The sequence below is a fragment of the Sus scrofa genome, chromosome 12 (genome assembly GCF_054392235.1).
Source record: "Sus scrofa isolate SSC_HxYL_T2T_F1_AM1 chromosome 12, Sscrofa_HxYL_maternal_Yorkshire_Landrace_v2.0, whole genome shotgun sequence".
In the NCBI taxonomy this organism is placed as follows: Eukaryota; Metazoa; Chordata; class Mammalia; order Artiodactyla; family Suidae; genus Sus; species Sus scrofa.
The window spans coordinates 38,233,846-38,249,786 of record NC_139394.1 but is presented as its reverse complement, the minus strand read 5'-3'; the positions used below and the strand labels follow the sequence as shown (position 1 = coordinate 38,249,786).

The 15,941-nt window shown below is 52.0% G+C and overlaps 1 protein-coding gene across 24 annotated transcripts in view; it reads right to left on the bottom strand.

The window, feature by feature from the left end:
- MSI2 (musashi RNA binding protein 2) overlaps window positions 1-15,941 on the bottom strand; it is a 438,300-nt gene that overhangs the window by 83,441 nt on the left and 338,918 nt on the right. For all 24 annotated transcript variants that reach the window (XR_002336815.2, XR_002336816.2, XM_021066169.2 and 21 more), the window contains one exon: window positions 2,391-2,473. Coding sequence is in view for 22 of the 24 variants with exons in the window: in XM_021066169.2 (XP_020921828.1) it covers window positions 2,391-2,473 (83 nt within the window). In the remaining 2 variants the exon portion in view is untranslated. The remainder of the gene's footprint in view (window positions 1-2,390; window positions 2,474-15,941) is intronic.

Below are 15,941 nucleotides of genomic sequence, written 5' to 3'. Positions count from 1 at the left end.
GAGCCACAGCAACACGGGATTCGAGCCGCATCTGCGGCCTACACCACAGCTCAAGGCAACGCCAGATCATTAACCCACTGAGCAAGCAGGGATCAAACCCGCAACCTTATGGTTCCTAGTCGGATTCGTTAACCACTGCGCCACGACGGGAACTCCTCCACCCATTCCCCTTGTCTACCTCCACTTCTGCTTCTTCTCTGTCTCTTTTTTGGCTGCACCTGCAGCATACGGAAGTCCTGGGCCAGGGATCGAACCCCCACCACAGTGGTGACAATGCCAGATCCTTAACGGCGAGGCCACCAGGGAACTCCCTCTTCTTCCTCTCTTAAAGAACAAGTCCTAGCCCCAGATCCAAAAGAAAATAGAAACCTCCCACCAGGCAGTTACCTGCACCTGCACCTGCCCCAGCAGACCTCCACCTGGGTGGAAAAGAAGGTGACACACGTGAAAGGTTGGGAACCACAGCTGCAAACCTCTCTGGCTTCAGGCCAGCCCACTGGTTATCTTTCTGGGGCCGAAACGCTACCTTCTGATTGTCCTCTGTGTCCCTTGGGGCTTCACTTCCCCGCCTCCTCCCCCAAGCTAAAACAACTATCTGTACAGTCCACCTGGCAGCCAGCAACTCAATGCTCCTTCACCATCCAGGTGGCCCTGGAGCATACCCCTGGGCCTCTGTTTCCCCAAGGGGACAGAGGAGGAGAAAGCCCTTTCCCAGTTGTGCCTGGGGATGCTCGCCAGGCCAGTCCACAGTGAAGGGCCACACATAGGCATCTGTGGCAGCATAGAGCAGTCTCTTGCTAGGGTCCATCGGGCCTTCCCGATGAACCATGAAGTCCTGGCAGGTCAAGCATGGAGGCTGCCAGCACCCTGGGCAGCCTCCTCCACCCCCCCTGCTGCCCAGGCAGCTCTGAGTGCAGTCTGTCAATAGCTGGCCTGGCTGGGACAGACAAGGCCTCAGGGGAACTGGAGGCAGTTTCCTTGTGAGCCCCCCTCTCTCTAGTTTTAAAAATAGCAACCGTACCCTATCCAAAGACAGAACTATCAATGGGAAGGGAGTGGAGAGCCTGGGTGGGGATCTGTGTTATTTCTATACCCTTATCTCCCCTGTACCATTTTAATGCCTGAGCCGACGCCTCCAACCCACAGGACTCGAAGAAACAGTATTTTCATTTGGGATGCATATGATGGCTAGGAACAATACGACCAATATTATTTTAGTGCCCTGGGAAAAAATTAGCAAGTCAAATATTGAATCAGGCCTGTAGCACCACATGCTAAGCAGATTGCTTTGATCTTATCCACACTAAAAGCTCTATTATTGAATTTAAAGTCGGTGAACACATATCAGACCAATATACAATGTGGCTCTAAATGCATGTTTCAGAAGCAAGGAATGTTTTGACTAAAGGAAGAAAATATCAAAGTTCAGCTGTGATGGAACATAAACGTGTTCTCTCTCTTCTTTGGGGGCTGGAGGCGCTGCTGGTCAACCAAAATGTTTGGGCTCTAAAGGACCTGCCGATGGCTCCAGGAACACCCACTGAGCTCCCATGCTTTTTTCCTGGAACCAACAGGGAAGGGGGTTCTCACCCACCTACTCAATTTGAAAGAAGGAGCGAGACGTCAAGCCAGCATGCACATGGTATGGCGCCCTCTGGTGGCCATTTCCCTGGCACCTGGCTCCCCAGACCAATGATCCAACCCTCTTCCTGCTGAGGGTGCCCTGCCAGGACAAGGGACTCTAAAAAGCCAAAAGGAGGTCAGAGCAGCTGGTCATGACAGTAAAACTCTCTAGTTGATCAGAAGGGGAAAACACTGACTACCCAGCCGGACCCAAAGAGAGAAATACTTTGGGCGGTAAATAAGCTTCACATGGAAGATAGACCCCCTCGGAATCCAAGCTAAACAGCAAATGCATATCCTAAGCCAGGGGTCAGCAAACTATGACCCACGGGTCCAATCTGCATCCCCCGCCTGCTGCTTTTGTAGAGCCCAAGGCCTGGTTTTTACATTTTTAAATGTCCATCAATCAATCAAAATTGGTGACATGCGACAATTCCATGAGGTTTCAATTTCAGTGTCCCTAAACAAAGCTTTATTGAAACACAGCCCTGCTTACTCATGTATTTATCGCCTGCGGATTTTTTTGTGCTATAGTAGCAGAACTGACTACCTGGACTGTCCGTTGCATGGCCAGCAACACTGAAAATATAACCGTTTTGGCCTTTGATATAAAAAGCAGGTCAAATCCCACTGTTGACAAGGCTGAACCCTCAGTCTGGTCCCTGCCTCCCACCTTCTCGCATGATGGGGCTGCAGCATGGGCAGGACAAGGGGTGCCGATGGAGGAACGGAGATGTCACATTTCAGCGCAACCCCTACCCACTTACCATTTTATTATTGATTTCATGGAAATGAATCTCACAGACTTTCTCCACCACATCTTCATTCTCAAAAGTGACAAAGCCAAACCCTAAAGGAAAAAGGAGGACAGAGAGGAGAGGTGAGTTCAGTTCCCTTCGGCCCGCCCGTCTTCCTCGGATGTCCTGCGGTGGTGACAGGCCCTGGGGAGGAGGGTAGGGAGATGGGTCCCCAGGAAAGGCCTCCAGCGCGAGGAAATGATTTCTAATTTGTACGGAGCACCCGTCTAACAGTAAGGAAAAGTTAATGATTTCACCCCCAGGAGGCGGGCGCCTGTGGTTTACATCTGCCCCGAAGCCAACAAGAAATTTACTTGTCTGTTATTGACAAGGGTCAGTGCCCGCGGCTGGCAGGCAGGAGGCCGGTGGGTGGGGGACCACGGTGGCGGGATCACCGCGGGGCCGCTTGCCCTTTCGGCGCTGGGCTGGGCAGCCCTTGGGTCGGCCTCCAGATGGAGGTGGTTATTTGTCCTTTTCTTCCTGAATGACTTCCTCTAATACCTCATCAGGACATCCTGAGGCCTGGAAGAAACTATTAAAAGTTTCGGGCCTCTGTTCTGCGCAGGCATCCTTTTTCTACTGCTGCTTCAAAAGCGCGGTGGATTTGGGGCAGTTTAAGACTGTTTGATGCCTGCTGTCAGCCCGTCAGCTATGCACTGTATTTACTCGGCTGGAGACCAGCTTTGCTAGACAAGCCACACTGAAGAATTTTGGCAGATCACCGCTGCTCAGCCTCCTGAGTGCCCCCTTGCTACCCTCCCGCCCCTCTTGTTCTTCTCCTCCCGCCCCCAACAGGGGGCTCCAGCACGCTGCCCCCTCTGGGACCCCACTGGGTAGGTAAGTCCCGTTTTGACACCCGGACCCACTCACGGGACCGCATCCCGCTTCGGAGGAAACGATGCTGCGGTGACCACATGCAGGAGTGCAGACCCCCTGACGGGGAGACAGCAGACCTGGATTCCAGTTCTGACTTTGCCTCGAACTTAAATGTCATACCTGGGAAGCACCCCCCGCCCATCCCAAGCCTAGAGATTTGCACCTGCAAATTCAGGTGGTGAGACCGGACTGGAGGAAGGGGGTGCCCCCTCGGGTCACAACCCAGATCTCTGCTGGGGGCTGTCTGGCCTTCGGGAGACTGAGGGTGGAAGCCTCGGGAATGGTGCCCTCATCTAAGACGCAAGAGAACCCGATTTCCCTCTGCGCTCAGCCACAGAGGGTGCAAGGAAAAGACAACCATTCGTAAACCAGGAAAAGGGAAACTGGCCACGCTGGCACCCTGGCCTTGAACATTCAGCCTCCAGAACTGCGAGAAATCCATTTCTGTGGTTTGTAAGCCTCGGTTCTTTGTGACAGCAGTGCAAACTGGCCAAGACACTGTCCTCCCCAAAGATACAAGCCTGGGTACAATGACTAGGAACATGAAAATCAGAAGGGTTCCTTTTGTGTTACGATAATTAGTGCTTCCCGTCTAGGAGTCCAAAGATAGATGCTCCCTTTTCAAGCTTCTGGGTCTCCTCTGGGCTCAGAATCTCTCACGTCTATTCTCTTCTCTGAGCTCCCAGTGAACCACCACCACCTTCTAAGGAAGAGCTGAGGATAGGAGCTCGGGCACCTGCACCTACATCGCAGCTCCAGGGATCTGCACGATTCCCCGGGAAAAGAATGGAGAAGGCCACTCCCTGCTCTCAAACAATTTCCAGTACAAAAGAGGGCCCAGTCAACCCCAGAATTCACAATCATTATTTTTTTTTTTTGTCTTTTTAGGGCCGCACCAGCATATGGAAGTTCCTAGGCTAGGGGCCGAATTGGAGCTGTGGCTGCTGGTTTACACCACAGCCACAGCAACACGGGATCCGAACCACGTCTGCAACCTACACCACAGCTCACGGCAATGCTGGATCCTTAACCCACTGAGCGAGGCCAGAGATCGAACCTGCGTCCTCCAGCAAGCATGATCTTTATCATGATATACAATTAATTACCACATGCCAATCACCAGGCTGGTATTCCCAGGCTCCACAGCCCAGCTCAGCCCACCACAGATGCATAAAACGTGCCATGAAGGGGACATAAGCGTTTGCTGCATAGGGTCAGGGTGGGCATGTTTTTCCCAGTGTCATCCTGGAGAAGCTCTGTCCTTAGACACAATATTTTGTATAAAATGAGGCCCAAGAGAAAACCTTTCATGGGGTTTATACACCCCCTCCCTCTACACTGGGTCTCTGCAGAGAGAGCTGCAACACCCGACCTTCTCGTTGGCCCTAGTCCCGCATGTTATATGCGGAGCTGGACACGAGCTGCACCCAGAGGAGGGTCTCTGAATGCTTTCTCTTCGGGCTCTGCTAGGTTGGCTCCACAAACCCCGCTTCAAAGGGGCCTGCAAACCCCTCAAACTCTCACCCAGGCGGGAACCCCTGCAGCCCACACAGGGGGCCTGGCATTGTTTTGGTTAATTCCCTTCCTGGCCACCCTTTTAGAGCCCAGATCTTAGAAGGAGGGATTAAGATGCAGTGCCCTTCAAAAGGTCGTCAGGGAGGGTGAGGTGGCCTGGCAGAGGATGCAGGAATCTGTCAGCACCGGCTTTGAGGACAACGGCAGGGCTGGGCCTCATTCGCTCGGAGTCCCCAGGAGGCACAGAGACCCTGACACACAGAGTCTCGGAGGCTGGCAGCTGAGGATGACAGGACGAGCCATTTCCACTCCTCCGGGATGTGAGCACCTTGCCAACCCACGTCACTGCCTCCCGTCCAGACAGATTCACCCAGGACTTCCGGTCAGGGCTCAGTGGTTAACGAACACGACTAGGAACCATGAGGTTGCGGGTTCGATCCCTGGCCTCCCTCGCTCAGTGGGTTAAGGATCCGGCATTGTGTGAGTTGCAGTGTAGGTTGCGGATGCAGCTCAGATCCCAAGTTGCTGTGGCTCTGGCGTAGGCCGGTGGCTACAGCTCCGACTCAACCCCTAGCCTGGGAACCTCCATATGCCGCGGGAGCGGCCCAAGAAATAGCAACAACAGCAACAACAACAACAACAGACAAAAAGACAAAAGACCGGAAAAAAAAAAAAAAAAAAAAGAATAAGGAGATCCTGCTGAATAGCATTGAGAACTTTGTCTAGATACTCATGTTGCAACAGAAGAAAGGGTGGGGGAAAAATGTAATTGTAATGTATACATGTAAGGATAACCTGACCCCCTTGCTGTACAGTGGGAAAATAAAACAAATTATAAAAAAAAAGTATGTATACACATATGTGTAACTGGGTCCCCATGCTGTACAGTGAAAAAAAAATTGTGTTGGGAAATAACAATAGAAAAATAAGAAAGAAAGAAAAAAAAAAAAAAAGAATCTCAAGAAACGGAGTTGCTGTTGTGGCTCAGCAGGTTTAGAATGCAGCTAGTATCCATGAGGATGTGGGCTCGATCCCTGGCCTCGCTCAGTGGGTTAAGAATCTGGCGTTGCCATGAGCGGCGGTGTAAGTCACAGATGCGGCTCGGATCCAGCATTGCTGTGGCTGTGGCTGTGGCCGGCAGCTGCAGCTCTGATTTGACCCCTAGCCTGGGAACCTCCATATGCCGTGGGTATGGCCCTAAAAGGAAAAAAAAGAAAATCTCAAGAAGATCTCATTGTGGATTAAGGCGGGCTCTCTATCCAATGGCAGGTGTTCTTACAAGACAGAACGGGGTGGTTGGGAGGGGAGATTTGAGACACAGAGGCGAGGTGGCCACCTGAAGTCAGAGGCAGAGACCAGAGTGATGTGGCCATAAGCCAAGCAATGCCGGAGCCATCAGGAGCTGCGTGGAGGAAAAACTGTCCTCCAGAACCTGCAGAGGGAGCGTGGCCCTGCTGACCCCTCGGCTTCAGATTCTGGCCTCCAGAACTGCTGGGAACACGTTTCTGTTGCATTAAGCCTCCCAGTTGGTGGTGATTTGTAAGGGCAGCCACGGGAAACTATGATGGCAAGGGTGCAGGTTTGGGCGGCCCCCACGCAGGAGGGTCCCTCACGATCTGTCCAGCCAGACCAAGCACACGCTCACCTGCCATGAATCCGGAGGGTGTGGACCGATGAGGCAAACCCAACCCTGCCACCGGGAAAGAGCGCGAGTCGGTGCCAGTCAAGGGCGCTGCCCCACGAACCAGAGGACAGTGGTTTAACGTCACCCATCACCCAGCCGCTGAGCACATGTACCTGACCTGCATTTGCGCCCAGGGAAGTCTAGTCCCGAGGAGGCCACGGGTTGAGTTCACCGCCAAGCAAACTGCTTTTCTGCTGAAACCCACTCCCTCCTGGTCCACCGTGCGGTAACCCCCTGAACCCCTCAGGACCCCGTCGCCCCAATTTCCCACTTTGCGCCACTGCTGAGAGACAGGAAGAGGGGCACAGAAGCAGGGAGACGGGAATTAAGATGCAGACTGTTGCGCTACAAAGGAGGGGGCAGGACTCGCGGCATCATCTCCGCTTCTGACTCCCCGCTGGTCCCTTCCCTAACCCCACAGGACTCAAAAATTCAAGTATCACAAAAAATGATTTTCCTGATCAAAGGAGAGAGCCTGGATTTCCAAGGTGCCTAGGATGCATAACAATTCGGCAATGTCAAGACTCATTTGCAGTATTTTAAAGAGCTATATTGTTTCAACAGACCTGTCTGTTTGGCCGGAATAGAGAACACAAAATTGATTATGTTTAAAATATGGATTTATTCCATTCGGAGAAAGCAAAGAAGCAATGAAACACTTAATTATCAATAAGTGTTATTCCTTAACATGTAATTATTTTTATCTTGTGGGTACATTATCATTTACTATGAATTAGTAATTCAGTGGTTAACAACCCCTTAAATACATTAAACTGAGGAGTGAAGGGCAGAAGGAGGAAGTAAGAAATTTGGGAAGGGTGGGGTGGTGGGTGGGAAAAATCCTTTTTTTTTTGGGCATCAAAATCCTTTTCGTTTTTGAAATTAATTTTTTAATACTTTTTCGGGAGGGCCACAGCATGGAGTGTGATGTGTGAGCTCAGTTCCCAGACCAAGGGTTGAACCTAGGCTGCAAGCAGTGAGTGTGCCGAATCCTAACCACTAGACCACCAGGGAACTCCCTGAAATTAATTTGTTTATTGGGTAAAATATATGCAACATAAAATTTACCACCTTAACCATTTTCAAGTGTACAAGCTCATGGTATTAAGTATATTCCTGTTGTGCAACCATGTCCACTAACCATTTCCAGAACTTTTCACCACGCCAGAGCCAAACTCTGTACCCTTTAAGCAACAGCTCTTCCCTCCTCCTGCCCTCAGCCTCTCACCACCTCTATTCTACTTGGCATCTCTATGAATTCGCCTATTCGAGGTACTTCTTGTGCTTGGAATCATACCGTATTTGTCCCTTTGTGTCTGGTTTATGTCACTTAGCATGTTTTCAGGGCATCGTGGTTTTTGAACATTGCCGTGTACCGATTCTACAGGGAAGACTCGGGGAGGGTGCGTCTCCCTGAGACGGCGGAGGTAGAACTGATTATTTCTCTTGCATTCTTCCCAAAAGAGAGCCTTGCAGAGAATCAGAAATGGAGCTTCATGAAAGCCTGTCCAACAGAGGCGTAGCAGCCAAGTGAAAGAAACACAATGAGCCTCGCTCAAAAGCAAGGACCTAGTAATGAGCTGTGTGCCCCAGGAGAGTCCCTTCACCTCTGTGGGCCTCAAAGAAGCAAGCAGAACCCGGTAGGAGTGCATGGGGGGTGGGGGGCGGCTGCTCTGGCCTCTGCCAAGGCAAGGACTTTGATGCATGGTGGCTACAAAGGCTCGCCCTTCAGCAAGGGCTTTTGGGGGCCCCTGTGAACACCCCTGCTCAGTGTCTCATCTCCCTAGGTCGTAAGGAGGTGCCACCCTGAGCCACCACCCAAGAAAACATCTCCCTAGGTGTTTAACGTCAAGAGCCACCCTCCAGTAGAGAGAGGAGCCCTAGGGACCAAAAAATGGTGCGGGGGGGGGGGGGGCACGGGGAGAGTGTCCAAGGCTGAATCTTGGGGGACAAAAGGCTAGCTCACCAAAGAAACCCTCTTGCTTGTCATCAGCAAAAGGACACCTGCCTGGCCTCTCATGAAGTCTCCACCTTAACTGCACCTGCGCTTCTGAGGGCCCCCAGGAGTCAGGAAAACTGGGACAAAGGGGAGGTGGGAAGGTTAACCCCAAACCAAAGGGGATTTAAAAGTGGACATAAATAGGGGAGCAGTTAGCAGTGAGCATTTAAAAATGAAATTCTACAGCCTTCTCCTGAATGAAGCTATTATTGGAAACTAACAAGTAAGCTCTACTTAAACGATAAGCATTTAACAGTCAAACCTTTTTTCCCTCTTTTATTCAAATGAACAAAACTGAATATTCATCTGAATAATACAAAGCTAGAAATGCACACACACACACACACACACACACACACACACACACACACACACACGATGAAAAGTCTGAAAACAAGATACCTCAAAAATTAAAATGACCTGCTCCAAACACCGTCACTAAGGAACATCCAACAGTGAATTCACAAAGAATTCTTTTTTAGGTCAGGGAGGGAAAGATGGGAACGGTCCCCTCCTAGCCTCAAAAATAATTTTCTTCTCTTATCATATAGGTCAATGAACAGTAATAGGCAATCACGCAGTGGCTAATGCATCTTCAGTGAAAATCAATGCAAGTCAGGAGTTAACACACTTGGTTAATGGGGAAAAAAATGAAAGCAAAAAAAAAAAAAGCCCAACTGTCAAATTTATTCTGGGTATCCCATGAGGATTTTAAGGTATGTGTACGCAAGTGTATTTATAACCCACGCAACCTCCCTGTCTGGCTAATAAGCCGGTGTTGGGGGAAGCGGCAGCATCTGTGGGCTGCTTCCAGTATAAATACAGATCCCCTGGGTCTGGGCGTGGGGAGCACTCTCCGGTTTCAAAAGGCTTCTCCTACATCATCCTCCCTGGTCCCCAAGGCAACCCGGGGAGCAGCGGGGGCAGGCTCCTCCATCCCTGTCGTCGGCACAGCTTAAAGGATTGGTCCACGCAGGCATGTGGCCACGAAGCCAGAGCAGGAGTGGAATCCAGAAGTCATACTCCAGGCTCCTGGCACGACTCCACCTTGCTTTTCAGGAGCAGGTCATCAGGACCTGGCCTGGATCAGTACGTGTTCAAAGATGGATGTGGAGGCCCCAGGGACCTGGGAAGGGGACAGCCTGGACCACGGTGAGCAGGGTGGTCTGCAGGCTTTGGCACAAAGCCACCCCCTGTGAGCTGTGTGTCCGTTTGTGACACTTTACCTCCAGTGGCTCCCCCATCCCCAACTCAAAACATTTCTGGGCTACCTCCAATGGGCTACAGCCAGTTTGGCAAGTTGGTTTTCATGTGCGTGGAAGTGTTTTCCTGGAACCCTGCCTGGATGGGGTCTGGAGGTCCCCTCTGCCTGGCGGGACGGGGCGGCTTCACAGATCCTGGGTTTGCCCTAAAAAACCCCTGTAACTTGGAAGATGGATCTGTTCTAAGGGGAAGAACCAGCTGCCTTTCCAAGAGAAAGGATGTGTTTCCGATGACGGATGCGGCCCCTTGGGGATACTCACTGCGCGTTAGCTGGACATGAGTGAAATCCTGTCTGAGCTGCCACTAGATCCCTGACCATCTCCAGGCACTAGGGACTGGGCAGGAGGGGCTGCGGTCCTGGCTGTGCCGCTCTCACACCCGAACGCTAATGTGGATTTCAGCCAGATTAAGTATGTCGCTTCCCCCAAACCAGGGGCCGGATTCCTTCAGTTACATCTACTGCCTGGTATCCTAAAAGTGGTTATTTATTATCAGGCCACATTCTAATGGGACCAAGAGAGAGCCTGTCTATACTGACAGAGCAGCCTTCCATAACTGTCTTCACCTCTAGCCTCTGTGGAGTAGGAACGACCGCTCCCACTTTAAGGACTGAAGAATTGAGGTCCCAGGCAGGGAGGGGTGGGGTCGGGGAGAACGCCTATGATCTTTCTAGCCTGCTTTCTTCATACGAAAGTGAGTGACTCTAAACCCAGTATCTCCTGGATTTGAAACACGTCCTGCAGCCTGGTGCTGGAACCCCACCCTGTCACATGGTGCTGCGAGACCCTCTACAAAAATGAGCCACAGCTCCTCAGCCCAACGACCCAGCAGGACAGACATCCAGCTGAGCACTCGCTCCCCCTGCCTTTGGCATCATTAAGCCTGACTATATAAAGGCAGCTACGGGACACCGAGGGTTTTCATAATGAAACCACCAAGAGGAACTGTATAAAGAAAAACAACTGGAGAGTTCCCATGGTGGCTCAGGAGGTAAAGAACCAAACTAGTATCCATGAGGATGCGGGTTTGATCCCTGGTCTCACTTAGTGGGTTAAGGATCCCATGTTGCCATGAGCTGTGGTGTAGGTCACAGAGGCGGCTTGGAGCTGGGAGGGTAGGCTGTGGCATAGGCTGGCAGCAGCAGCTCTGATTCAACCCCTAGCCTGGGGACTTCCACATGTAGCAGGTGCAGATGGAAGAATGAAATATGAAAAAAAGAAAAGAAAAAAGAAAAAAAAAAAGAATCAAGTGGAATATCGCCCAAGCTGTTCTAGCCAAGGATGGGCACAGGGCAGGGTCTCCTCTGTATGTTTCCGGGTCCGGAAGCAGGGCTGGGTTCTCAAGCACAAAGCTAGTAGATGTCTCTTGCAGCAAACGGCTCTCTAATGAGTCAGTCGCCCGGAGGGAAACACAGAGAAGCCCTCGCATCCCTGGCCTTATTAAGAACAAAGAACGGGGGCAGGCATGCTGACCCGAGATGGGCACAGGACTCAGCCGCAGGGCCGATCAGAACAAAGGCGTGCCGGCCAGGAGGCCATCAGAGGCAGATGCTTGCTCCACCGCCCCTGCCGTGGCCAGCAGACAAGCCCATGATGGACGGGATGGACTGCAGATGAGCCTTCGTGACCCAGCCCTCTCTCCTCCCCGACCCCGAGCCAGCCTCTCTGGAGGGCCTTTCTAACCCGGCCTTTCCTCCCTGCCACGTCCCCTTCAGGGTGGCACTGCAGCCCTTCCACTGTGGCATCGCTCATGCACCTGCTTCCTCGTTTACAGCAGTAGTTTGGCAGCTGGTGGCTGTAAACTATAATAAAATGCCTTTCCAAAAAAAATGAAGGAATGTGACCAGACACGCCAGACATCATGATATTAAAGCCGTGTCAATTAATTTCTCCCCCTGCTTGATGAACGAGCCCCATTCCATCTCTTAATAATGAGGAGAGAAACAAGAAAAGTTGACACTTAGTTTAATTTATTTTCTCAACTTGCCTGGTCATATTTCTTTCTGCCGTGCGGAGCCGGCTGGGGCTGTGGGGAATTACAAGTGGCTGGCGTGCAGGCAGAGCTGGGATCGGTGCGAATCGACGTGGGCCACTTTATTCCCACACACCCCTTCATCAGGAGGGGGAAGCGACGTGGCGAGCCAGCTTGCACCTGCGTCTCTCCTGCCACCTCCGGGGACCAGCGGAGGGGGCGGGGGCGGGGAGGGGAGCGATCTCAGGTGCGAAGGGAATCAGATGACAGAAATGGCACGATCAGACTCCAATCTAGGGCCGAGGAACAGCCCAAGACTGAATTCCCTAAATTAATATTAAGCTATGTTGGCGGCACCTGCCTGAGGGGAGCCAATTTCTCAACTGGAAAGGTGCTTTTCTTTCCTTTTCAGCTTGAGGATGCTCAAGCCAACACCTGACCTTGAAATGTAAGCATCAATGCTAAAGGTTGGACGCCAACCGTGAACCAGCAAGCGTTTCATCGGGGCTTAAGTGACAAGTAAGTTTCTCGTGAAAGTGGCGTATACGCCTATAACCAGCCTTTCTCGTGTGGCCCTTTGGCAGGGTTTTCTGAAGGCCTTGTCAAAAATGCAGATCCCCGGGCTCTGTCTGCCCTAGGTGGGTGCTGAGGGTGTGGCCCAGGAATCAGCATTTTAACCCCCTCTCTGATGCCCACCCAAGTCTGACTCTGCTTTATGTTTCCCAATTCAGGATGAGCCCAGTGGAAACCATTTGGTAGAAAAGAATCCAGAACGTTCTTCAGGAAAGAGAATTGCTAAGCTCCTCTCTCAAATGAAGGGGGAGATGGAAGCTGCTCTTAAAAGCCTCTGATATCTCCTTCATGGACGACTGGACCTCTCACCGAGGGGCAGCCCTCACCCAAGGCAGGGGCAAAGATGAAGCCTCTCAGACTCGGGAAAGGACCGGAAGCCAGTTCATACTAAAGTGTAAATGACTGACGTTTTGCTTCCATTCCCAGAGGTCTTGGTGGTTTACTCAAATCAAAGCCTTATATGAAAGCAATTAAACTCTAGAATTCCAAACAGGCAATCAGACAGTGGGAGATTTTTTTTTTTTTTCTGATGAGGGTCACCTCAAGTCTGTGAAATTATTCGAGTGTAGAGAGAGCTTTACAGTGTGTGTGTGTGTGTGTGGGTGGGTGGGGGGTCCTGAAAAAAACAACACCCAGGAAGGGAGGGAGGTTAAAATGGAAAAGAAAGAGAAGAGAGGGAGGGAGGGAGAGAAAGAGATTCAGAGAGGCGGGTGGGGCAGAGGGAGAGAGAGAGCAATACCGCAGACCGTCCCCAAACCATTTTTCTAAGAGGGAAATCTGCCGTGAATACTGATAGTGTGATTTGAAAGTGCCTGCGGCTGCAGCGAAAGGGCGTCTCATCCCAGACTCTTGTTAACTGAGGGGGAAAAAGCACCTGTGATCCAGGCCAGACAACCCCAACCTCATTTCATTCCAAGTGCGCTCCGTGGCAGTGATTCTGTGAATGACACTTGTCAGGGCAGCAGATTAGTTCACAAAACCTATTTTTTGGTGCGTGGTGTTCCATCTTGGTCGGGAAAATAGTCAGTTCTTGGCGAGAGAGACACATATTACTGCTGTTAAGTGCCAATATAAACTCTGGGACGCAGTGGTAAATTCACCAAATTAAATCGCTAGACAACTGGCTCGGATCAGGACCCTGGCAGAAGGTGCCAGGACTGCAGCGCGCGTGCCCAGCAGGGCGGAGGAAGCCGAGGTCGTGCGCGCAGCTGGAGCAAGGGCACGAGGACGCACTGCCTCCGGGCTGCTCTGCGAACCACAGGGCCGGGGAGGGGTGGGGTGGGGGGGCTTTGGTGGGCTCCACTGGCAGGCAGGAGCGCGGCCTTCAAGGCTTTGAAACCCTGGGGCTTTCTGAGCTCAGGGAAGAGGGTGTACGGGCTAGAGGCTTTTCTCTACCGCGGTGGGTGCCCAGGGTGGGGATCCCTGGCTCACCCTCACAGAGCAGGTTTCAAATCTGTCACTCCCCCTCCAGCCTCCTGGGAGGTTAGAGTGGAGTTTCACTCCACCTTCATGCCCCTGCTGAAGTGGGGGTGGAACAGGTATAGCCTCTGGAGTCGGGTCGATTGGGGCTCCAATCCTGGCTCCAGCAATGACCAGCTGTGTCACTCTGACCCTCAGCATCCTTCTCTGAGATGGAAATTAAAAAAAAACCCCACCTCACCAGCCTGGAGGCTTGCTTGAAAACATCTGTCAGGGACGAGCTACGTCTCCTACAATCGAGACACTTTTTATGGCTTCTCTCCCAGCCCAACGTCTACTCTCCCGACACACCTGCCTTTGCCCTTTGCCATGAGCCTCACTTATTAAAATTCACTTGACACGGGTATCAAAGAGATGCTCATGGGAGTTCCCATGTGGCTCTGTGGGTTAAGGACCTGGCTTTGGTACTGCTATGGCTCGGGTTGCTGCTGGGGTGCACATTTGATCTCTGGCCGGGAACTTTTGCCTGCCCTGTGTGCTTTGCCATCAGGGTGGGAAGAAGATTCAAGACAAGGAGAAGTAAAAACAAGTCACATGGTAAAATCCTCGTGCAAACCAGTTACTTAAAAAGACCCTACATCATTGGAGTTTAAAAAAAAAAAGGAGTTCCCATCATGGCACAGCGGAAATGAATTCGACTAGGACCCATGAGCTTGCGGGTTCGATCCCTGGCCTTGCTCAGTGGGTGAAGAATCTAGTGTTGCCGTGAGCTGGTGTTGGCTGCAGACACACTCAGTTCCTGCGTTGCTGTGGCTGTGGTGTAGGCTGGCAGCTGCAGCTCCGATGAGACCCCTAGCCTGAGAACCTCCATATGCCACAGGTGCGGCCCTAAAAAGACAAAAGAAAAAAAGGACTGATCCTAGAGTGGCAGACCCTGAGCGAGCTGAGCTGGGCAGCCACGCCAGCCCTCGCCCTGGCCACTGATGCACCACAAGCACCCTCTGTTCACTCCAGGGTCAGAAGCCTGAAGGCTGGAGTCTGCTGTCTGCTGTGCTACAAGGATGGGGCAGAGGTAGCCCCCCACCCCACGGACCCTAAGAGGAAGAGAGGACCCCTGAGAGGAGCCCAGCCACCTCAAGATGCCACCACCTCCCCTCTAACAAGTTCTCCGGGAACAATTACTGGCTTCAGAGAAAGTTCCAAAACGGCATCAAAAAACCACAACTTGGAAGCAAGTTCTCAGCGCCACCACAAATTATACGACTTTTATGATGAAGTATGGTTTCAGAATAGTCCCAACGGACAGAACCCTGGCTGGGCGCCCGCAGGGTCTGCCACCTGCTCTGTGCCCCCAGCGGGGGGAGGGGAGTCATTTCTGCCCACATCTCCAGGACTCCAGCTGGCCAGGCTGCCAGTAAGCTTGCCTGGAGTTTGGGGGTCGATGGCTGCCTGGAGGTGCCTATGCACACGCTTATCCACCGTAGGGTAGGGGCCAGCCTCTTTTCCTTTTTCTGGCTGTGAAGGAACAGTTCTTAACATCTGGAGAGCAGATCTCTCTGAAAAGCTGAGACCAGCAGCCCAGGCTGCCTGATGGGGGTGGTGGCTCTGCCAAGAGCAAGCGGAGGGCCCCTTAGCTCCCCAGGCATCGGCCCGGGTGGGCAGAGAGAGGAGAAGCGGCGGGGCTAGGGCAACACAGGCTGGAGGCTTGCTACCCAAGGGGTTCCACCAACCAGCAGCACGGACACCTCGGAACCTGCTGGAAATGCAGAGTCTCAGGCCTGACCCTGGACCTCCTGAATCTGAATCTGCATTTTCACAAATCCCCCAGGTGATGTTTATGCAAATGTAAATAGCACCCATCTGGCACACTGATGCTCAACTGTGTTTCTTCCATCAGAATCATTTAGGAAAAATGCTTAAAACACTGATGCCCAGGCCTCATTTTCAGAATTGAGTGAGGCCTGGTGTAGGACCCCAGCATCCGTTTTTTTTTTTTTTATTTTTTTTTATTTTAGGGCTGCACCCTTGGTATATGAAAGTTTCCAGGCTCAGGGTCGAATTGGAGCTACCGCTGACAGCCTACACCACAACCACGGCAATGTGGGATCCGAGCCCCTCTGCCACCTACACCACAGCTTACGGCAATGCCAGATCCTTAACCCACCGGGGCCAGGGATCGAACCTGCAACCTCATGGATGCTCGTTGGATTCGTTTCCGCTG